The 23,331-nt window shown below is 49.2% G+C and overlaps 2 protein-coding genes across 5 annotated transcripts; one reads left to right on the forward strand and one right to left on the reverse strand.

Annotated features, from left to right (window-relative positions):
* The first annotated feature begins 156 nt into the window (after window positions 1-156).
* Window positions 157-22,944, forward strand: LOC147008224 (cyclin-dependent kinase 1-like). Of its 2 annotated transcripts, none has more exons than XM_085865317.1 (7): window positions 157-444; window positions 612-768; window positions 2,197-2,320; window positions 7,005-7,175; window positions 7,296-7,459; window positions 18,868-19,009; window positions 22,659-22,944. In XM_085865317.1, exons 1-7 carry the CDS (start codon window positions 408-410, stop codon window positions 22,761-22,763), a joined length of 900 nt encoding a protein of 299 aa, XP_085721443.1. In that variant the 5' UTR covers window positions 157-407; the 3' UTR covers window positions 22,764-22,944. The 2 variants fall into 2 exon arrangements, with proteins under 2 accessions (XP_085721443.1, XP_085721444.1); XM_085865318.1 differs by having other exon boundaries at window positions 7,020-7,175.
* LOC147008225 (uncharacterized) lies at window positions 7,471-9,997 on the reverse strand. 3 transcript variants are annotated; one of them, XM_085865321.1, is made up of 3 exons: window positions 9,814-9,997; window positions 9,126-9,352; window positions 7,471-9,030 (listed from the first exon to the last, which is right to left on the reverse strand). In XM_085865321.1, the coding sequence occupies exons 1-3, from the start codon at window positions 9,844-9,846 to the stop codon at window positions 8,733-8,735; spliced, it is 558 nt and encodes a 185-aa protein (XP_085721447.1). In that variant the 5' UTR covers window positions 9,847-9,997; the 3' UTR covers window positions 7,471-8,732. The 3 variants fall into 3 exon arrangements, with proteins under 3 accessions (XP_085721447.1, XP_085721446.1, XP_085721445.1); XM_085865320.1 differs by having other exon boundaries at window positions 7,471-9,003; window positions 9,126-9,856; XM_085865319.1 differs by having other exon boundaries at window positions 9,126-9,856.
* Window positions 22,945-23,331: the final 387 nt, after the last annotated feature.

The following is a 23,331-nucleotide window of genomic DNA, read 5'->3' on the forward strand; positions in this document are numbered from 1 at the left end:
GAATAATAAAAACCGTTTATTTAAAACTCCACGTTTATCTACTTTGTCCCTACGTTTGTTCCATTCACTGAGAGTCGCCGGGACAACGTCAGACAACGTGAAAAATGTCTGTCGGGTTTTTTTTTATAGCAACGGATTGTTTCCTTTGGAGAAACAAGGGAATCATTTTATTTGTGTTTCATCGAACGTTGAGTGTTTGATGCAACGGTGACGCTTTAGGGGGCGGAGCGACGTTTCCGATTGGCTGCATTCTTTGAGCGACGTTTCCTATTGGCTGCCTCATTTGAACGGCGGTTCAGTTTGAATAAATAACCGTTTCCCGTTCGGTGTTGTGACTGTGTGCCGAGTTCTCTTCGGGAGCTCGTCCCATCCGAGTGTTGAATGTGTTAAAAGGTTCGAGAGTACAGATGGAGAACTACATAAAAATGGAGAAACTTGGAGAAGGTTTGTAGAACTTCATTGTAAAGTTTCTTCTCTCCCTTCTCTCAATGCATGCACGTTCTGTACGTACGTGTGCCGTACGTATGTTGACTTATTTATCCTCTTGAACCTCTTTGTGACTCGTCATACCTCCATTGTTGTGTTGAACGTTATCTTTTTGCACGTCCTAGGGACCTACGGCGTGGTTTACAAGGGAAAGCAGAAGAACACCGGAACCATCGTGGCCTTGAAGAAGATCAAGGTTGACTGTGACGAGAACGGAGTCCCTGCCACTGCCATCCGAGAGGTTTCTTTACTCAAGGAATTGCAACATCCAAACATCGTCAGGTTAGTTGTGCTTTCCTCTTCCCAGGTTCTACCTCGCTCGGCAGGTGTACACACATATTTACCTTTTCATTACTAGTGCGTGCCCGTAAGTGTGTGGCCGTACGTGCAAAAATAAATATGATAATAAATCAAACGAAGAAGAAGAATTGTGAGGTCAATTGTGACGTCATATCACCGTGTCCTGTCATTGGTTTGGTAAATAAATGGCCATAACTTGGGAAGCCCTTGTCCGATTAATGCGTGCCTGTACGTGTGTGGCCATACGTGCAAAAAAAATATTTTAAAAATCAAACAAATAAGTAGAATTGTGACGTCATAGCACCGTGTCCTGTCATTGGTTTGGTAAATAAATGGCCATAACTTGGGAAGCACTCGTCCGATTAATACCAAACCTTGAAAAGGCACATCCACAGGTCCCCAGCAATATACCGGCAAGTTTCAATTTGATCGGACCAGTGGTTGTCGAGAAACAGCGGTCGCAGACAGACAGACACAGAGATTGCTGGAATTATAGATAGATACACCACGTGTCCCTTCACCAGCAAAATCGCATTGTGCCCCTTTGGTTGTTGTCGACGTTCCCAACCTTCGAACGTCCTTCGTCCATCCTGGAACTGGTCCGACCGGATGGTCCGGAGGTCACTTACCTTCGAGCTCTCTCGTCCGGGTTGGATTCCGTCCCCGACTGTAAACCGTCCTGATTGGTGCTTTGCAGGCGGGGAGTTGTATCAGTGAGTGTCCCGTCCCTCGGACGGACGTTCACCTCGGTGGTCCCGTCTGCTCGCATGAATTGATGTCCGATGGAAGATCCCACGGTGTCTCCCTAACAGTAGTTGAGTTATCGCTGCTACCCTCAGCAGATTACAAATCCCTGCACACCCTCCGGTCGAACGTCGAGCATGGCTAGCCCACGTGACAAATTATTATTATTTTTGTGATTCGAAATTATAAACAGTGATTCGTGATTTTGGTAGTTTTACCAGAACGGGGTTGTTGGCGGACCTTGAGCACCCTGCGGAAATATGGGGGGGGACAAATCGCAGAGAGAGCAGGGGGGGAGAGTAGAGAGTTGACGTTAGAAGACAGAAAGACCACCGACCTGCCGGCGGTGAAAGAATGAGAGGTCCAAAGACTCGGCCTTATGGCGGGAGATGCCAATGATCCTGAATGCCTTGGTTTCCACAGCGTGAAGCCGAGAAAGGTGAGAAGCAGGAGCACCAGCCCAGAGGGGAGAGCAGTACTCCATCAGGCTGCAGACGAAAGCTTTGTCTGTGGCTGTAGAATAATCCCCAGGAAGGAGTCGATCACACGACCAATGAAGCCACGTTGACTTCACTTGTGACTTGCAAGTCTGAAATCTTTTTTTGCCATTTTGAGTTTTTTGTTATTACGATCACAATATCTATTAAATTGTGACCTAATGTCCAGGTTGATGGAGGTGGTCCTCGGAAATTCGAGTTTGTACCTGGTGCTTGAATTCCTGGACATGGATCTGAAAAAGTACTTGGACTCCTTGCCTCCAGGTCAGCTACTCGATGCAGAAACCGTGAAGGTACGCTCCTCGGTTTACGATGGATGGTTGTTGTGTATCATTGATGATGCATGATCACATACCAGACCTCAAAGCCAAATCACGTGGTGCATTGTTGTAGTTTTTCAAGCTTTGACAGACATTGTTCCTGTTTTTGGTTTCCACGGGGTAAAAGAATACATCGTTAGTATAATGCTCGTTATTCCTCAGTGTTTGTTCGTTTCAGTGTTCAGCACTGTATTGCATGTGAGTAGATATGCGTTGTGAATGTGCTCGATGGGTGTCTCTTCTCTTCACACATTCCATCTTTATTTATTAATTTATTTATTTATATACAGTAGACTAGGCATAAGTCGTCACCATCGGGACCGAGAAAAAAGTGACGACTTAGAAATGTGACGACTTACGCGTATGCGAACATTCATGATGACTGTGGGGTGAAGGATGAAGTCGCGCGTGGCCTGGACACGTATGTGTTAGAGCTGGCTATTGTACCAAAAGGAAAACACAATCCTCGGGGCATAGGTGGGGGTTCATTGGTGAGTTGGAAAGTGATCAAGCAAAGATGGAATTCATGAATCACTTTATCAAAAGTAAAGATAATGAACAACTGTAAGACAACAACTTCACCTGCTTATCACCATGATGGGATTGACCAACAAACCCCAGATACTTTTCTGGCAGCATCTGCCAGAAAAGCCCAGTCTCATCGGCATTGTACACGTCCCGAGGCTGATACCTTTCCAAGATGTCTTTCAATTTGCCATCCTTCCAGTCGTGAACCACTGCCGAATCCACGCTGCCTGATTCGCCACACTTCTTGACCTTGCCGATTCTCCACCTCACTTTGAATCTGTCTATCCAGTGCATCGGCAAGGTCTCGGCATCATCATGCCCGAGGTCTGCAATGAATTTACGTGCCTTCAGCAGCAACATTTCACCGTCCAACCGAATATTTGGCTGAGCCGACATTTGCCGAAACCAGATGATGAGCGCGTCATCGACATCTTCATAGGACACACATTTCACTCGTTTCACACTTACCACCGGCCTCACGATCTCCACTTGTCCAAACATCGTGCCCTTATTCTTCAAGATATCGTTCAATGTCTGCCGTTTGATGTCCAACTTCTCAGCTATGACTGTTTTCTTCATCAGTGGGTTTGCCTCGCAAAACTGGATAATGTCGTATTTTTCTTGGTAGGTTTTAGTTGTAAGCTTACGCTAAGTCGCCATTGTCCTGCCTGCAGTGCGATCAACGTGTGTACGCAGTTATAAATAGCCCATCACGAGCGGTGTAAACCAATGAGCGAGCATCACGATTCCATGAAATCGGGCTTCTCACGAGGCAGCAGTTCCGTGTGACGACTTAGGAGTGGTAATTTACTTGAATTTTCATTACGCGGGAACGGACAACATCTGACGACTTAGACGAAGTGACGACTTAGAGATGATGACTTACAGAGGGATGACCCTTTATTCAAAGGGATTTAACATGAGATAAATTCGGGACTTTTTGACGCTGCCGACTTAGGCGAAGTGACGAGTTACACGCTGCCGACTTACGCCTCGTCTACTATATATATATATATATATATATATATATATATATATATATATATATATATATATATATATATATATATATATATATATATATATATATATATATATATATATATATATATATATATATATGTATGTATGTTCGTTTCACCTCCGAACACTTCTCTTCACACATTCCTTCACATCTCAGCACAGAAACGCCTCCACGTCCTCTCTTTAATTCCTCGTTAAACCCTCCAAACCGGTTCAAACCAGTTGGCCCACATCCTGACGGTTTTGCCCGCCACATGGTTAATGTTGACCTTTGGCCTATGTTGACCTTGGAAGAGTGACCGCTACATCACATGGTCATGTGACATGTGGTAAAGTTACGTACATACGCCATGCGTACGATACCGATCGCTTAACCCTGTGTTTGCTTCATGTGTCATCGATGCGTACGTCGTATATGAATATGTAATGGACCATTGGACCGTTGTGTATTTTTGAAACCCGTGTTAAAATAAATTTATTTTTTAATTATTATTTTTAAAATGATACCAATTTTCCGGTATTTACCGGTATGACCCCACCGGAGCCGACTCGTTTGTGTACTTTCCTTCATTAATCCGACATAGCGTATTGATAATAATCGATCGACGGGAAGTTGTTGCCCCACTTATTTGGCAACGCTGCACTCACGGTTCTGCTCGGCTATAATACGGACTCGGGTGCTCGTTGAGAGCGTGGGCCCGAGCTCACGTCGTCGTACCAACGAGTAGGTAACACGGCTGTGGGCGTGAGGACCCTGCCTGGTTTAATTGCTTTTGCCGGCATCCTCGGTTGCTCAACAACCCGTCGTGCCGCAGAATTATCCACGGTCCAGGGGCCTCAGGATCGGTCGTGGCAACGCGTCTGAGTACGTACCTCGTGAGCCTGGCGCGTGTGCCAATCCAGTAACAATATTAACCTTTTGAACTCTGAGCCCGTTGGACTTTCAGCTCTTCCACCCTGGGCTCCCTGGAGAAAGATCCGACCGCTCGGGTGGATGGAGGTTTGAATAGCGGCCGGAAAAAGGCCGCAAGGGTTGAAACGGAAAAGAACATCTGCACCGTATGTAACCATTCGATCTGCTGCATTCTCCACAGCTGCTTGTGTCCAATCTGCCGGCCCTTTCCCATGACAATTTTCCAGAAGATTCCATACGATCCACCTGAACCCCATCGGAGTAACTGAAAATTCACGTTGTGTTTGTACTGTGAGGTTGGACCGTCAAACAAAAATGTCTGTCCTGCATACCTTTCTCATTGAGATCGACCAGGTCGAGTTTGAGCTGTGCTCATATACCTGCCGGATGGTACCTGATGTCTTCACCGATGGTACAGCAACACTTCTTGGACAATTCCCCGTGTGGATTTCATCGGGTGGAGTGACAGGTATGAAGGTCAGACCCCTGACACGTGTAATCTTCCCTGAAATCTACACATTCGTCAGGACACCGTTTCTGGTTCAATGACCTCATGGAGGACATTGGTGTTACATTCGGAACCAGTGAGGCTTGAGCGCTTCCGTTTCCCACTCAAATGATCTGCAGAGATTTTCTACCGTGCTTGTCGCCTGAACTCCGACCTCTCTCTTACCACTCTTGTTACTCGGTACCAGGTTGCAACACTACACAACACGTCTTCACCTTTACCACCCAAAACAACGGTAAATACACATTTTACCCAACGCCTCCAGAATGGTAAGCCACAACGGGAAAAAAGCCGCTGAAATTCATCTCAACACCAATTTCAAGACCGATTCAGAACTTACCGAGAACTTGATAAAATTCATAAACATTTGACAAGATATTTTGTCTTTCAAATGGCCACCAAAAGACCTCATGGTGCAGGTGGTGCAGAAAAATGGCCACCAAAAGACCTCGTGGTGCAGGTGGTACAGCAAAATGGCCACCAAAAGACCTCGCGGTGCGGGTGGTTCAGCAAAATGGCCACCAAAAGACCTCGCGGTGTGGGTGGTTCAGCAAAATGGCCACCAAAAGACCTCGTGGTGCAGGTTGTGCAGCAAAATGTCCACCAAAAGACCTCGTGGTGCAGGTGGTACTGTAAAATAGCCACTAAAAGACCTTGTGGTGCAGGTGGTACAGCAAAATGGCCACCAAAAGACCTCGTGGTGCAGGATGTGCAGCAAAATGCCAACCAAAAGACCTCGTGGTGCAGCAAAATGGCCACGAAAAGACCTCGCCTTGCAGGTTGTGCAGCAATATGGCCACCAAAAGACCTCGTGGTGCAGGTTGTGCAGCCAAATGGGCACCAAAAGACCTCATGGTGCAGGTGGTACAGCAAAATGGCCACCAAAAGATCTTGTGGTGTGGGTGTTACAGAAAAATGGCCACCAAAAGACCTCGTGGTGCAGGTGGTACAGCAAGATGGCCACCAAAAGACCTCGTGGTGCAGGTAGTACACAGCAGTGACACCAGTTTGGCACACAGAGAAGTAAAAATAACCCCTGCCCCCGATTGATAATGGTAAAGACATAACAGTCACCAAACTTAGTACATCACGATCACCAGGAATGAATAGGAAAAAATTCCTTACGGATGAGTATTCCATCAATAACCCGTTCATTCAGGGGGACAATGAACATATCCCTGGAGTCCGATGCTGCAGAACAGCAAAGGAACGTTTCACCTTTTCCCAACTTTAAAGTACGACGTGGATTTTGGTTGGGGTGACGGAGTGGAAATTTCAGACATTCATTTATTTATTTATTTCCTTGCGGACAGGTTAATTGCCCCACTTTCCAATTTGTCCCACGTTGTGACTTGCAGTACAGGCTCCCTACCACCAGGTGGCACTACAAGACACACATTCACGTCGAGAGAGAATTGCGATCGCCCTCCACCCTGAACCTGAACCCACGTGACTACTGTATGATTATTTTTTTTTTTTTTTATCCCACCCCGCGAGTACAACCACCAGTTATCTACTCATTGTGCCGAGCGGTTCAGGAGTGCGTGTCCTGCTGCTTGTTAAATTTTTGTGCATTCCTTTAAACGTCTCTCGATCTCTCTATCTCTCAGTGAAGGAAGTACTACTGTCGGACTGAATGGTGGCGGAGCGGGATTAACTCTTACCTCTTCCCTTTACCAATGAAGAAATATCTGAATCAGCTACTTCAGGGAATTGTCTTCTGTCACTCGAGGCGCGTCCTTCACCGTGACCTGAAACCCCAGAACCTGCTGGTCGACAACAAGGGCACGTTGAAGATCACCGATTTTGGTCTCGCGCGGGCTTTGAGCATACCTGTGAGGGTGTACACGCACGAGGTGTGTCTCGCCGCCATGTCATCTCAGGAAGTTCCATTGCCAGTTATTTGGTGGATTTATTTTCTGAGGTTTGTGATGATTTGTTTATTTTCGTGTCCACCTCATTTTCTCCCTCTCCAGATTGTCACTCTGTGGTACAGAGCTCCTGAGGTGCTGCTCGGTGCGTCTCGGTATTCCACACCCATCGATGTTTGGAGCATCGGCACCATCTTTGCCGAGATAGCCCAACGGCGCACGCTTTTCTGCGCAGACTCGGAGATTGACCAAATTTTCAGGATTTTCCGGTAAGTTTGGAAGGAGTTTTTCATTCGATCAGCGGGACGACGATGTCCTAATCGGGTAATTGCGAATTGATTCCTTTCGAAAATGGCAGGCCATTGTGTCTGTGCTTTCCGAAATTGTTGGCTGAATGCGCAAATTTTGAAACGATGTCATCCATCTTGATGGGCACGTACGAGCAGAACCCCCCCCCCAAGTGACGAGTATCATCGTGGCAGCGCGGACGTGCGTCGTCATAGTGCCAAGTAAAGACTGGAGCATGAAACGGCTCAACAAGCTTTTAAATGAGGCCGAAAATACTTGGAACGTACGAACGTGTGAGGAATTGCTCTGACTCTGCACAAGGAAAACATTGGGAGAATGTTCCGGGTCGACTCGTCCAAAAAATTGGAATCCCACCGGGCCCGCGCCGCAAAAGCCTTTCGTCCGCGCGTGAACTCCCCGTGAAAAGCCCGAAGGTTCGTTGACGGGGCGCGTCCTACCCAGACCTCGGTGCTTTGTGACGTTGACGTGACAGTCGTGTCTGGGACTCGTCGATGCACACACAGGGTCAGTTTGCCATGGCGATGATGGGAAGTGGGGAGTGGGACTTGTACGGACGGTGAGTGCCGGTACAAATAAACATCGTTCGTTTGGGTCTGGGAGGGGGGCGGGGGAGGGCGACAAAATACGTCACATTCGATTTTTACATCTGTTTCTGTTTGTTTATTTATTTGTTTTCACCACGGCCACCGCCAGCTAATTGTGTTAATTGTGTCCTCGTTTTCTGTGAGTCCCGATTTGCATTCAGGAACAGAACAATTTGCTGTGAACAAACTGGGAATTGCCACTCTTTCGTCAAGACGCTGAAAATTATGTTCGAAAGACCATTTGAATCGCAGATTTCTGGCAGCATCGGCGGGTTAAAATTGCCCGGCGAGCATGAGCAGTCGGGCAGCCAAATGGGCCCCACGCGCACCCCTCTGAATACTTATGCAAACACACTTTCTTTAGAATCCTTAAGGTGTCTCGTTAACATTTTTTAGATGTTGACAAGAACATTAGGTTGGTCTTGGGGTCTGTTTGGCTGCCATCTTGGATTTTGACATGCCCAATGATGGAAAAACAGAAAATTTCATCACTTTTCAACCGAATGGACGAGAAACACAAATGAAGCTTTTATTCTGAACTATTATGTCGCAGGAAATTAAACCAAATCATCATTTTAAACATAAGGTGACATCTCTGATGAAAAAATAGAAAAATGTCCTATTTCAGCATAATATATAAATACAAAAATTATTCATCATCATCATCATCATCAAGGTAATCCAACAGGTCCTCATCGTCATGGACACCAGCTTCCTCTTCATTCTCTTCCTGCTCCTCCTCATGGGTGTCAAAGAGGTCCACGAGGGAAAGGGGGTGGGAGGGGGGGAGAACTGGACCACGTGACCACACAGGTTCCAGGAATCCATCCGTCTTCATCCAGGCATGATCATCCTCTGGTTTGGGAAGTTCATACATGGGAACATGGGCATGCTTCCACTGACCAACCCCGTCGTTGACCCTGTCAACATGAGGAATTATGGAGTCTCTGCACGGAGGAAGATGAGAAAGTTCAACCTTTGAAAAGTTCAAAAAGTTCAAGATCCTTAACTTGAAAAATTAAATAATTGACAATCCTCTCACCTGTCCGAAGGTAAATCTTGAGCTTTACGTCCCGAGGCATCGTGCAGAAGTAGGAAGAAGATGTCTGTGTCGGGTGTGCGGACAACAGCACTCTCATAACCGAGCTCTACAGCGGAGTTGAGATGGAGGATCACACGAGTGTCTGTGTCCTCCTCATTTGACATCAGGCCGTGGATCTCCGATGCTTCAACCTTGCCATCTTGAGATGTCAGCTCGTCGGCCTTGCCCTGCACAATGAGCACAGCACGCGAACATCTCTGCTGCTCCAGACAACTCAGAAGATCACACAATTGTCTTTTGTTCTCATCATTCTGGAGAAATATGTTCATATCTGGGGGTTTTCTTGTGCCTGAGCCATCAGTTTATAAGTGACAATTAACCACCTTGGACCCAACATGAGGTGTATATATATATATATATATATATTTGTATATATTGTTGTGGTTACCAGATTCGCAAACCACCATTCAGGTCCCTTAGGTGAGGTATCTCGGTAAGTACATGTGTAGTTAGGCCCGAACCCGTTGTCTAGTGGGAATACATGTCATTTATGCGAGCTGCGACTCTTCAGGATAGCCGTTTTTCTTTTACTATCTTTATTTTGGACCAACCGCCATGATTACCATCACAACCACAACAACAACCACCAACCACAACGCCGCTTCACCACAACCGCCACGACCTTTACCGTCACAACTCGCCACCATCGCATCACCGTCATCTCGCGCCACTCATGGGCACCGATGCTGGACTCGTGTAGGGCGCACGTTGAACAGCGTGTACAAAATCACGGATTTTGTGCTTCAAAAACGGATCAAAAACGACACACGCCCACTTTTTGCCGTCCAATCGGTGAGCGAGGGGCGATTTGGCCCCGCCTCCAGAACGATCGATATATGCAAATTTGTGGATCAAAAAGCCTTCACGCCCACTTTTTCTCGGGCCAATGGGGAGCGAGGTGAAAGGTCAAAGGGATGGGGTCAAAGGCGAAGTTACGGGGGGATAAAAGGACGGTGTTCGTCAGTCAAAGGAGAGTCGCAAAGGAGAACGAGAAGGAGTCGAGAACGAGAAGGAGTCGGAACGGAGGGGACGAGTGTGGAAGACTGGAGCCCGAAGCCTGCAGTGGCTGGAGAAGCTGAAGAGAGCCGGACGAGGGGGTGCTCGCGTCGGTGCCAGGAGCTGCACGCCCGAGGGAGGCCGGCAGCGCGACCTGGCCGAGGTGGAGACGCACACCAGGGATAATAAAGATCCTCTATACCCCGAGCATCAGCAACCCCCTCCTGTTTCCCCCCGCGCTGAGATAGTGCGACCAAGGGGGCCCCGTTCCCACCCCCTACCAGGCACTGTCCACGAGGCCCGCGGGTTGCGGGGCCATCGCCGCTCCGCGTCTCATCACCAGACGGGTAGGCCCGACCCGGTCTCGGCCTCAGGCCTGCCCCATTCTTGGGGGATTTCTTTTCCTTGGTTTTGGGTATGTGTTGTCGGCGCCGTCTGTGAAGTAGAATTGTATAAGTGTTGCCGTGTGCTCGGTAGTCGGTATTAGCTCTGCACTGTGTTTTCACTTTTATGTTTGCTTTTTGTGTAAATGGAATTGTGTTTTCCTTTTTTTGTGTGCATTTGGTGGAATTGTATTTGTGTGCTTCCCGTGTGCCGCGAATAAATGTGCTTTATTGTTGAACTGTTTCCCGCTTCGCTTCGTCTTTTCCTCCATTGAATCCCCATCTTGCTTCACGTAAAGGGTTGGTAGTGGGCTGAATACGCCCGATAATTAATCGAACCGTCGAGGTCGACGATAACACCGCTCGGTTATTCTGATAGTACGGAACGGGTCGCTTAAGTGGCCCGTGTCCGAAGTCGACCTGCGGCGAGGTGCGATCGCCCGGTCTACCCTCCGCGTGGGTACTTAGGTAGTTCGAATTTGGCGAGCAACCCTATCCCACGCGGGGGCTGATTGGCTCGATCGCGGTGAGACCGAAAGGTCCACCCGTGACTGGTTCCCGGCGTTAGTCCGAGAGGGTCACGACTGGATTGTCCGTCCGGTGGGCGACGTGCCGCGATTCGAGTTACGTGGCCGTCGCACGCCGGCGGGCGCGAATACCGCAACACTGGTGTCAGGTCGTGCGATACAAATTCATCGCCCTCCTCGCGGCACTGGTATCGGAGAACAGGAAAACGGGCTCTCCTGTCTCCGGCTAAATTCACGGGAATCGGTCCAGGGGTGAGAGAAGCGACCCCCGATTCCCTCCAAATTACGAGCGAGCAAATTAACCCTTCACGAGAAGCAAGATGGCGTCTCAAGGCGAGCGGGAGCCGGGGGTATTAGAAATGTATATGTGTAATAATGTAGAGTCCATGGTCCAGGATGGAATCCCCGAGCAGGAAATGTTGATTGTGCAGGAACACGGACTCGCCCAACTGAACCCAGGGCCCGAGGTGGGTGCGGCAGCGGCCGCGGTGTATGACACCTCCCCCCTCTCCACCAAGACCCTTCCCCAACCCTTGCCGAAACGGCTCAGCTGAGTGCATCCAACATGGCCCAGCTATGCGCCATGCTGGCGGCAATGAACAAACAAATGAATGAAGTGAAAACGACGATGGATACAAATACAAATGAAATGAAGAACGAAATGAAAGACATGAACAAGCAAATGAATGAAGTGAAAACGACGATGGATGCGAATACACAACAAATAAACGAAAAGATGGATACAAAAATGAACGGAATGGAAACAAACATGAAGGAGGAAATGAAAAAGCTGCGGGGTGAGACGCAGAACATGGGCCGAAGCCTGCAGGCGGGCATGAAGGCCGTGACCGGGGAGATAAAAATGGCGACTCCACGTGTGGGAGCAAACGAGCTGGGTGGGGGTGCAACGGCTGACAGGCCCGCGGTGGAGGCGGGTGAAAAATAATTCGTGGAACGTGTTGGGCGAGGGTCGTGATGATGACCGAAAGGGAAAAATTAAATGGGGAGACCAAAACGTGTGAGACGAGACACGAGGTGACGACAACAGAAATAATAGTTGAGACAAGGGAGGTAAAGGGTGAAGAGTTGGCAGAGACACGGGAGATGGGAACGATAGAGGGAAGACTACACGAGGAAGACGGGGTAAGTGACGCGCACGCACACACGGAGGTAGTGGAGGACAATGGGGTTGAGCTCGCGGAGCGTGTTGGGACCCGGTGCGAGCACCTGGATGGCCTCCTCCAGGAACGAGGGGAGGGAGTATGCCCCCTTGAGGCGAGTCACGACCAGGTGAGTTCGGTCGTGCTTTGCGAGGTTGAGAGGCCGGGTGCTGTGGACGGGTGCACGGAGAGCTTGGGGGTATAGAGGCCCCGGAGACCCCTGTGGGGACACGAATCCCCAGTGTGGTTGTCCCTGTGTGTGTGGTGCAAGGTGTGAGTGCGTCCCCGTGTGTGGAAGCGACCCCGTGTGTGAGTGGTGTGGTGGCGATGGAGCCAGAGTACGTGCTTCCCAGCACGCCGTGCGTGGGTGAGGCACCGTGTGTGAGTGAGGCCGTGTGTGTGAGTGAAACGGCCAGTATGAGTGAGGCACCACGTGTGAGTGGTGTGGTGGCGATGGTGCCGGAGTACGTGCTTCCCAGCACGCCGTGTGTGGATGAGGCACGGAGTGTGAGCGAGGCACCGCGGGTGAGTGCCCCCGCGTGTGTGAGTGAGGGACGGTGTGTGGATGAGGCACCGCGGTTGAGTGCCCCCGCGTGTGTGAGTGAGGCACGAGTGAATGGAGCACCACGTGTGAGTGGTATGGGTTATGCAAGGGAGACCGTGTGTGTGAGAGAGCGGTATGAGAGGGAGATGTCGGTTGGCATGCGGGAGCACGCAGCCGCGTCTCCCGGTGTGAATGTGATGGAGTGGACTGTGTGCGTCGTAACACGCAGGTGTGCGTGGGTGGAATGGAGGCGACGACGGCGACATGGGAGGAACGAAAGCCGAGCAGCGGCTGTAGTTGTTTCGGGGACCGTGCCGGGTTCACCCAGCAGTGAGCACGCGGTCCGTGCTGTGCAACGCACGAGACCGCCACGTGCTCGCTTGCGAGAGTGAAGTCCCGGTCCGGAAACGCACGCGGTGGATTTGCCGATCCCGCGGACGGACAAAGTTTAGGCAGGTAAATGGATTTGGACCGGACGGGTTCTCCACGCGATCGTGTGTGTTAAGCTCCAACGGGCAAAGCACATGTGTTCGCGTGGGGAACCCCTCGAGACGTGGGGCTTGTGTTTTTTTTATGCGCACGGTGACGTCATGGCTGCACGTGTGGTTGGAATCCGGCAGGAGGGGTATCCCGGCCGATGGTACCGTCCAAGGAGGGACGAGGAACACGTGCAGCTGCATGACGTCACGGGCAGGTGCAAAGTGCGCGAGCTCTGAGTTGCCGCGCAGGTGCTGCGCATGAAAAAAAAAAAAAGAAAAAGCAAGCCTCACTTTCGGGTGCACAGGATTCCTGGGCAAGGGGTGGAAGACCCCCTTACCCGGGGCACAGGATGGAAACTAGTTAGGGGGAAGGGTTAGCTTAGTTAGACCGACTCCATGGGGCAGGGGTAAGTCCTCATGGAGTCCGTGGAATGGATTAGGTAGAGGGATTTAGTGAGCTTTAGGATGGGTAAATAATTAATGGGATTATTTGGAGACAGTGACAGACTTGTGAATGTGTAGAGGGGACGTAGTTTAGCTACGTAGTATTAAATGGAACGTGCTATAGTGTAAGGGACGACGTGGGAGCACGAGTTAGTTAGGGGATGTAGTTAGAAGGATGGCAGAGTTCAGTGGTGTGTGTGTTGAAGAGTTGGTGAGTTGTGAGGCATGTGCTTGGTGAGTGAGTGAGGCCAGCGGGTCTGTGTGTGTGGAGCGAATGGGGAATGCATGGTGCGATGAGTGATTGGGGGGAGGAGTGACTCCCGCCCAAGGGACCCCGGGGTCAGTGTAGAGTGAGTTAGCTGGGTTAGTCAAATTGAAAAATGGAGGTCGTTTTGTTGTTGGTGGGAGTGTAGGCTCGAGACCCATTTGGAGGGGTGCAGGAGCCCTGTTGACGGGCTTGGGAGCGTGGCTGCGAAAGGTGAGTATCGCTGAGCGGGTACCCCGGGCACCAGGCTAGTCGGCCGCGGTAGGCCATGGGTCCATGGGGGGCCGGGATAGCGTAGTGGGCACGGGTGCGCCTGCTTGGTGCGGGGGCCCGGAGCGCCATTGGCCGCGTGGGCAGTGTTGTGGGCGCGGGTGACCCTCGGAAAGGGGCCCGGGAGGCCGGCCTGCCACGTGTGCGTTTCAGGGGAGGTGCCATGGGGGCACTCCCCGGTGTTAGGGAGCTGGTAGGCTCGGAGGCAGTGTAGTGCCCGGGGTGCCATAGCGGGAGAATCGGCAGAGGGTCGTGCCTGCCAAAGTGAGCCACGTGTCCCAGCCAGGAGACCGTGTGAGGGCACGGAGGGAAAATTGCGGGGCGAGGCCCGAAATTGTGAGGACACCAACACAGGCGACGGGAATCTGGGTTGTTAGAACCAATAGTTTAAGCGAGAGGCGCTTGTTGAAAGCCCCGGGGTAGTTTAACAGTTAAATGGATAGGGTAGATTAGGAGATGTACCCCTCCGCACCATCCATCCCCTCGCTGTCGTTGTGGGCCGCTGGACCCACTTGGTGTTAAGATCGCCGAACTCTGGGGAGGCCATTCTGAGGCTTCGTTGGGCCTCGACACAGGACGTTAGCTCTCCCTTGTTCCCCTCCGGGAAGGGAACGTAGGGGTTGGGAGTAGGCTAGGTGACAGGATAGGTTAGCCGAACAAGGACGATAAAGGGGGTTAGGGGACGATTTATAGTGGGGGAGTAAAAATAAAAACAACAAAAAAATAAGTTGGGGCTAAATTGGGGTTTGACAAATTAAGGGAGTGGGTATGTACAGTGACAGGCCAAGGCGATAGGTTGGGAGGGAGACAGGTAGGTAGGTCCGAGCCCGCCTTCCAAGTGGCCAGCACCACCGCACTCCCTCCACCAACCTCCACTGAACGGCAAAGGCTGGCCAACTTCATCGGCTGGCCGTGTTTTGCTTCAAGGCGGAGGCCGGCCAACTTCATCGGCAGCTGTGTTCTGCAAGGCCTGTGCCGGCCAGTTCATCTGCTGGCTGTTTTTCTTCAAGGCCTGTGCCGGCCAGTTCATCTGCCGGCTGTGTTTGCCTGCAGCGGCCTTCTTCTGCGGGCTGTGTTGCCTGCACCTTTGCCATGCCATGCCCACTGCCCATGTTCACCAGCCCCGTTCAATTTTGCTTTGCCCCCCCCCCTGTTCATTTCCATGTGCGCCAGGATCAAGGCAACAGTTTGCAAGCTGCGAGAACTGCCCTGTTGGCAGCTACAACACGGGCCTGCAGTGGCAGCCCGTGCACCGTGTTTTGCGTCCATCCATTCATCCATTCATTCGTTGTGCTCATTGCGTGTGCCACTTGAGCTGGCACGGAGACTGCGTTGTGCAGCCCATGCACCGTTGTGGTTCACTGCATTCAGTTCAAACCGTTCATGCATTCATTCGTTGTGCTCATTGCGTGTGCCACTTGAGCTGGCACGGAGACTGCGTTGTGCAGCCCATGCACCGTTGTGGTTCACTGCGTTCAGTTCAAAAAGGGAAGGCCTTGGACTGCGTGTGAGCAGCCAGCCACGTTCCCTGTCACCTGCATTGTTTTGAGCCAGAGACTGCATGTGGGCAGCCTGGCTCCCTGCTAACTGCTTTCTTTTTGCAGAGTTCGATGATCCTGGGCCATGGTTTAGTGTAAAATTTGTAAGTTAAGGTTAAGATGTACTGTAAATATGAGTGCGCCCCCGGCATGTATGTCTTAGCGCCGGCAATTTTATTTAAGTCGTCCGTGTGAGTGAGTTTGTTTAGGTAGTTACGCAGCCCTCAGGTTATTTATTTTGGGGACACGAATACCATGAATGTCGCACTCAGGGATCCGTAGGTAAAATGTACTAGGGAAAACTACACATGATGGCACACGAAAATTTGATGACTCGGGACGAGTCTGTAAAAAGGGAAGGGGTAGTGTTGTGGTTACCAGATTCGCAAACCACCATTCAGGTCCCTTAGGTGAGGTATCTCGGTAAGTACATGTGTAGTTAGGCCCGAACCCGTTGTCTAGTGGGAATACATGTCATTTATGCGAGCTGCGACTCTTCAGGATAGCCGTTTTTCTTTTACTATCTTTATTTTGGACCAACCGCCATGATTACCATCACAACCACAACAACAACCACCAACCACAACGCCGCTTCACCACAACCGCCACGACCTTTACCGTCACAACTCGCCACCATCGCATCACCGTCATCTCGCGCCACTCATGGGCACCGATGCTGGACTCGTGTAGGGCGCACGTTGAACAGCGTGTACAAAATCACGGATTTTGTGCTTCAAAAACGGATCAAAAACGACACACGCCCACTTTTTGCCGTCCAATCGGTGAGCGAGGGGCGATTTGGCCCCGCCTCCAGAACGATCGATATATGCAAATTTGTGGATCAAAAGCTCTTCAGGCCCACTTTTTCTCGGGCCAATGGGGAGCGAGGTGAAAGGACAAAGGGAGGGGGTCAAAGGCGAAGTTACGGGGGGATAAAAGGACGGTGTTCGTCAGTCAAAGGAGAGTCGCAAAGGAGAACGAGAAGGAGTCGAGAACGAGAAGGAGTCGGAACGGAGGGGACGAGTGTGGAAGACTGGAGCCCGAAGCCTGCAGTGGCTGGAGAAGCTGAAGAGAGCCGGACGAGGGGGTGCTCGCGTCGGTGCCAGGAGCTGCACGCCCGAGGGAGGCCGGCAGCGCGACCTGGCCGAGGTGGAGACGCACACCAGGGATAATAAAGATCCTCTATACCCCGAGCATCAGCAACCCCCTCCTGTTTCCCCCCGCGCTGAGATAGTGCGACCAAGGGGGCCCCGTTCCCACCCCCTACCAGGCACTGTCCACGAGGCCCGCGGGTTGCGGGGCCATCGCCGCTCCGCGTCTCATCACCAGACGGGTAGGCCCGACCCGGTCTCGGCCTCAGGCCTGCCCCATTCTTGGGGGATTTCTTTTCCTTGGTTTTGGGTATGTGTTGTCGGCGCCGTCTGTGAAGTAGAATTGTATAAGTGTTGCCGTGTGCTCGGTAGTCGGTATTAGCTCTGCACTGTGTTTTCACTTTTATGTTTGCTTTTTGTGTAAATGGAATTGTGTTTTCCTTTTTTGTGTGCATTTGGTGGAATTGTATTTGTGTGCTTCCCGTGTGCCGCGAATAAATGTGCTTTATTGTTGAACTGTTTCCCGCTTCGCTTCGTCTTTTCCTCCATTGAATCCCCATCTTGCTTCACGTAAAGGGTTGGTAGTGGGCTGAATACGCCCGATAATTAATCGAACCGTCGAGGTCGACGATAACACCGCTCGGTTATTCTGATAGTACGGAACGGGTCGCTTAAGTGGCCCGTGTCCGAAGTCGACCTGCGGCGAGGTGCGATCGCCCGGTCTACCCTCCGCGTGGGTACTTAGGTAGTTCGAATTTGGCGAGCAACCCTATCCCACGCGGGGGCTGATTGGCTCGATCGCGGTGAGACCGAAAGGTCCACCCGTGACTGGTTCCCGGCGTTAGTCCGAGAGGGTCACGACTGGATTGTCCGTCCGGTGGGCGACGTGCCGCGATTCGAGTTACGTGGCCGTCGCACGCCGGCGGGCGCGAAGATCGCAACAATATTATATGATTCCTTCGGCATGTTTTTTCACCATTTTGAGAAGTATGACCCACAAAGCTGTAATCAAATATTAAAAATGATATTGTTAATTAATTTGTCATGTCCAAATTGTGTGGAATCGATGTTTCAATTGTATTTGGAGCATGTTTGGTTCAAGAGTGATGAAAATTTCTGTTTTCCCATCATTGGACACGTCCAAATCCAAGATGGCAGCCAAACAGACCCCGAGAGAGGAACCTAATGTTCTTGTTAACGTTTAAAAACGTTAACTGGACACCTTAAGGGGGTTCCGAACAGAGTATGTTTGCATCAGGACTCAGGGGGGTGTGCGTGGGTCCGACTTAGCTGTCCTCCTCGAGCGAGTCAGTGTGAACACACACACACACGCACACACACACACACACACACACACACACACACACACACACACACACACACACACACACACACACGTCATCGGTTTGAAAGTGCCTTCTTGAGAGCTGCTCTTTTTCGGGGTTTATTCTCAGCAATGAAATGATGCCTGACACCTGACAACTCCTCCGACACTCAAACGACCCATCAAACATGGCCTCGAAGACCGTGAGGATCAATCATTTAATTGTGGTTGTCAACAACAGAAAGAGAGCTGTCTATCATCACAATGAAACACCGGGACGGTCCAACGTACCTTGTGACCTCCCCCTGTCTAAATTCCACGCACACCACTTCATCACGTGATCCTGGTTGACTCGAGCCATCGTTTCGTTATTTCCATTATTTATTTATTTATTTATGATTTTCACCAAAGTTAATTTATCGGGAGTGGTCGACGGATGGTCCTGTGTGTGCAACGAACAATGAACTACCGTGGTCCGTGACGAGTGTGCAGTTCGAAAGCGAAGGCTTTGTTGCCATTTCATGAGGTCCAAGTTGTGAACATTCATCGGTTTGAAAAGGATGATCGTGTAAAAAGTGATGGTTACCAATGGTGAGGATTTTAACAACCTCACGTCGTGAGCATCACTAATTGTGAGCAACGTTGCCCCTCGTGTCCCCAGGATCCTCGGAACCCCGACTGATGCTGTGTGGCCAGGTGTGGAGATGCTACCTGACTTCAAGGCTATTTTCCCAAAGTGGGAAGGCAAAGGATTGGCTCAAGTGGTTTCTTCCCTTGACAGCAAGGGGATTGATTTGCTTACGGTGAGGCAAAGCTCGGGTTGTGTAAGTTTGTGGGGGTCGAGGGAGCTCGGGGGGGATTTAAGGGGGTTTTGTTGAAAACTGTATTAATTAATTGAAGCAATTTTGATCGTAATTTTTTGGGGGTTGTTTGGCTCTATCCATTAGTGAAGCATCTATTAACTACGTACGCAACTATGGTACAGTTATGCATCCCCCCCACCTCCTTCCCACCAAGTAGCCCAGAGAAGATGCACTCCTCTCCCTTCCACACCACTCACTTTTTTCCATCCTCTCCAACATCCTTTTATTTATTTATTTTTCCCCCCACATTCACTCTTTTTCCTTCCTCACCTGAGCCAGCGCACTGACCTTTGACCTTTGTTTGGAGGTTTAATTTGCCGAAACAAGTAAAAACCATCAGATTGATGTTTTTCAGACTTGCCATCGTGTCATTGTGATGTCCATCTGACTTGGCTCAAGCTGGGTGTCCCTTCCACGAAGGTACTAAACATCCCATGGTACTTTTTACAAAGGGAAGGCAAGTTATCACCGACGCCGCAACCGAAAAATTCCTTGATCGAACGGAACTAATCAAATCCTACAAGGTTCTGTCCAAAGTTTGATGGATAACTGCTGATCCCGAAAGACAGGTGCTTCCTACAGGAGAGTTGATGTTGAACAGGTTTTTCCTACAGGAGAGTTGGTGTTGAACAAGTGTTTCCTCCAGGAGAGTTGATGTTGAACAGGAGTATCCTACAGGAGAGTTGGTGTTGAACAGGTGTTTCCTGCAGGAGAGTTGATGTTGAACAGGAGTTTCCTACAGGAGAGTTGATGTTGAACAGGTGTTTACTTCAGGAGAGTTGATGTTGAACAGGTGTTTCCTACAGGAGAGTTGGTGTTGAACAGGTGCTTCCTACAGGAGTGTTGATGTTGAACAGGTGTTTCCTACAGGAGAGTTGATGTTGAACAGGTGTTTCCTACAGGAGAGTTGGTGTTGGACAAGTGTTTCCTCCAGGAGAGTTGATGTTGAACAGGTGTTTCCTACAGGAGAGTTGGTGTTGAACAAGTGTTTCCTACAGGAGAGTTGATGTTGAACAGGAGTATCCTACAGGAGAGTTGGTGTTGAACAGGTGTTTCCTGCAGGAGAGTTGATGTTGAACAGGAGTTTTCTCCAGGAGAGTTGACGTTGAACAGGTGTTTCCTACAGGAGAGTTGATGTTGAACAGGTGCTTCCTACAGGAGTGTTGGTGTTGAACAGGTGCTTCCTTCAGGAGAGTTGATGTTGAGCAGGTGTTTCCTACAGGAGAGTTGATGTTGAACAGGTGTTTCCTGCAGGAGTGTTGATGTTGAACAGGTGTTTCCTACAGGAGTGTTGATGTTGAACAGGTGCTTCCTACAGGAGAGTTGATGTTGAACAGGTGCTTCCTACAGGAGTGTTGATGTTGAACAGGTGTTTCATACAGGAGTGTTGATGATGAACAGGTGTTTCCTACAGGAGAGTTGATGTTGAACAGGTGTTTCCTGCAGGAGAGTTGATGTTGGACAGGTGTTTCCTGCAGGAGAGTTGGTGTTGAACAAGTGTTTCCTCCAGGAGAGTTGATGTTGAACAGGTGTTTCCTGCAGGAGAGTTGATGTTGAAGAGGTGTTTCCTGCAGGAGAGTTGATGTTGAACAGGTGTTTCCTACAGGAGAGTTGATGTTTAACAGATGTTTCCTACAGGAGAGTTGATGTTGAACAGGTGCTCCATGAGTGACTATTATTTAAATCTTTCTTTCTGGAAGATTCCACGGTCGGTGTGGCAGTGGTTCTGCATCCTCGGCTCTAGGCTCTGTGAGTGACTGTAAAATAAGTTTGGAAAGGAGTTTGGATGTCTGACTTTGGTTGCGATCAACAAAAGGTCAACATAAACTTGTTGTTGTTGTTGTTGTTGTTGGGGTGTGGAGGGTACATTTTCACCTGTTATTCCCTCAGCTTTCAATGTCTCCTCAAAAGCAGGGAAGTATGTTCTCTTCAGGTCGTGATGGTTCGTGCACGTTCCACCTTCTGGGGAGGACAGTTCAGGTTTGTTTGGAAGTTTCTACACCTGGCCACGTTGATCCCTCGAGGTATCGATGGAGAGAGTCCTCACCTGCTGGAGCTTATGTCACTCCCGTTGGGAATGTCACGTGTCATCCTTCGAGTGTTCGTCGTGTGTGAGATGTTGGTTGTATGCACTCATCCATACCATAAGAGAGACGTGTGTGTGTGTCTGTGTGTGTCTGTGTCTGTGTGTGTGTCTGTGTCTGTGTGTGTGTGTCTGTGTGTGTGTGTGTCTGTGTGTGTGTCTGTGTGTGTCTGTGTGTGTGTCTGTGTGTGTGTGTGTGTGTGTGTGTGTGTGTGTGTGTGTGTGTGTGCCCATTTTTCTCAGAGATTTCTCAACGGATCTTCGTGAAATTTTCAGAGGTTCATCAGTGAGTGGCACGGAGTGTTTTGGGGGGGAAGAAATTTGGAAAATAATAAATAAATAAAACGGTTAGATGATTTTTTTTTTCGATATTATTTAATTATCGCTGTATCGTGCCGAAGCCTTTTTCATTAATGACTGTTATATTCAAGTTCACATAGGTATAAATAAATACAAAAAAATTGGCAGACATTTAAATTCAAATAAACCTCTTCCGGAAGTGGTCAAAGTTAGTGGTACATCTTGTTCTTCTTCATTAAACTTACCCCATATTTCGAAGCTGGTGGTCTTGGGTGTGAAGGAGCAAGCAAATTCTCCACGTAAATGTGCGTCATGGAGCACCACCTCCAGGTGGGGAAGGGTATTACAAGTGTCCACCATTTACAGTGCAGTGTTGCTGTCCCCAGGTTTTCCAGTACAGTGAGGTGTTTTGAATTATAAGCAGTAGGTATGTCTTTGCTTCACGCACGCAACCCGGGTTTTTTTTGTTTTTTTTTTTGCAAGTACAGAGCCGTCAGTTGCCTATACACCACCCAAATAAAGGTATGCATCAGAAGAACGTGTTGCATGCTTGGAGCAAGATCGTCCACAGGACGGGAACTCGACTAATATTATTTTAATGAACACACTCGAGGGTGTAAATGTAAACTATGACAACATGAAACTTTAACGTCATATTTGTTTTGGTAAATTCAAGCTTTTGATTCAATGTTCAGCACTTCAAGGATAGAGCACTGACAAACAATGCTCGTAAGACAATGCCAAGCCACCCAGTATAACCTTACCAAGAAACAGGTTCAGCAGCACCAACGCTCTGTAACGAGTCCGCTACATCAAATCAAGCTCCGTGTTAATTCGGGGTTGAGTATCCTCAGGTGTTTTGACTTGTGCTACACTGATAGTAGTTGTCCCAAATGTATGGAGAATGAAGTTTACATTAATGTGTTAAAAGTTTGTTTTTTTCTGATTTCGGTATTGATTTTATTTATTTATTTATTCCCCCCCCCCCACCCCCACTATTTTATACATGTGGTTTTGTTTTTCTTTCCTTTCTCATAAAATGTTCTGTGTGTCTGTCTGTGCAGTCTGCTTGTCTCTTTTTCTGTCCGTCTTGCATCTTGCCCTTTTAATCATATTTATTTACCGTACCACAACATGTTATATGCAGCAGACTTGGAAGATTCATGATGACAATACAACTTGTTTTCCTTTGTCCTTCCCGCGTAGCAATTCCTTCAGTACGATCCCGCTCGTCGAATGTCTGCCAAGCAGGCTCTCAGGCACCCATACTTCGACTCTTCTTCTTCTTCTTCTTCTTCTTCTTCTTCATAATGCTGGCCATCCTGAAACTTTGCCATTTTCACTTCAACTGTTCATGTGTTCTCACCTTTTGTCACACATTCACCTTGTTGATGAAAATGGTTGAACACCCTTTTGTGTTTCACCTCGGTTTAGTTCATACTGCCCTTGTGCACTATTTGTACACCTGTATTAAAAAAATACATTAAACATTACTGGGTGCGTTGTTCGTGCAGATCACTTGCTCTCTTCAAGATGGCCAGTGGCCAGCCGGGTCGGGTTTTTAAATTTATTTTTTATTTTTAAAGAGTTTGGAAACAGACAGAGTTGTAAACTTGCATGTTTTTAACACAGCCGCACTGCACACACAGAAAAGGGGCTACTGAACATAGAAAAGGACTACCGTACATAGAAAAGGGCGAGCGTACATAGAAAAGGACTCCCGTACATAGAAAAGGGCTAACGTACATAGAAAAAGGACACATCTCACACTCTCATTGTGTCTCTCTGAAAGGACCATTTATCAAACCCCCCCATCCATTTTCTCCACAATCCTCTGGAAGAAGTCCTTTCTTTCAAGCTTCTGGGTCTCACGATCTGC

This window comes from Eptatretus burgeri, chromosome 20 (genome assembly GCF_056783735.1).
Source record: "Eptatretus burgeri isolate ZD-2024b chromosome 20, Ebu_testis_v1, whole genome shotgun sequence".
Taxonomy (NCBI): Eukaryota; Metazoa; Chordata; class Myxini; order Myxiniformes; family Myxinidae; genus Eptatretus; species Eptatretus burgeri.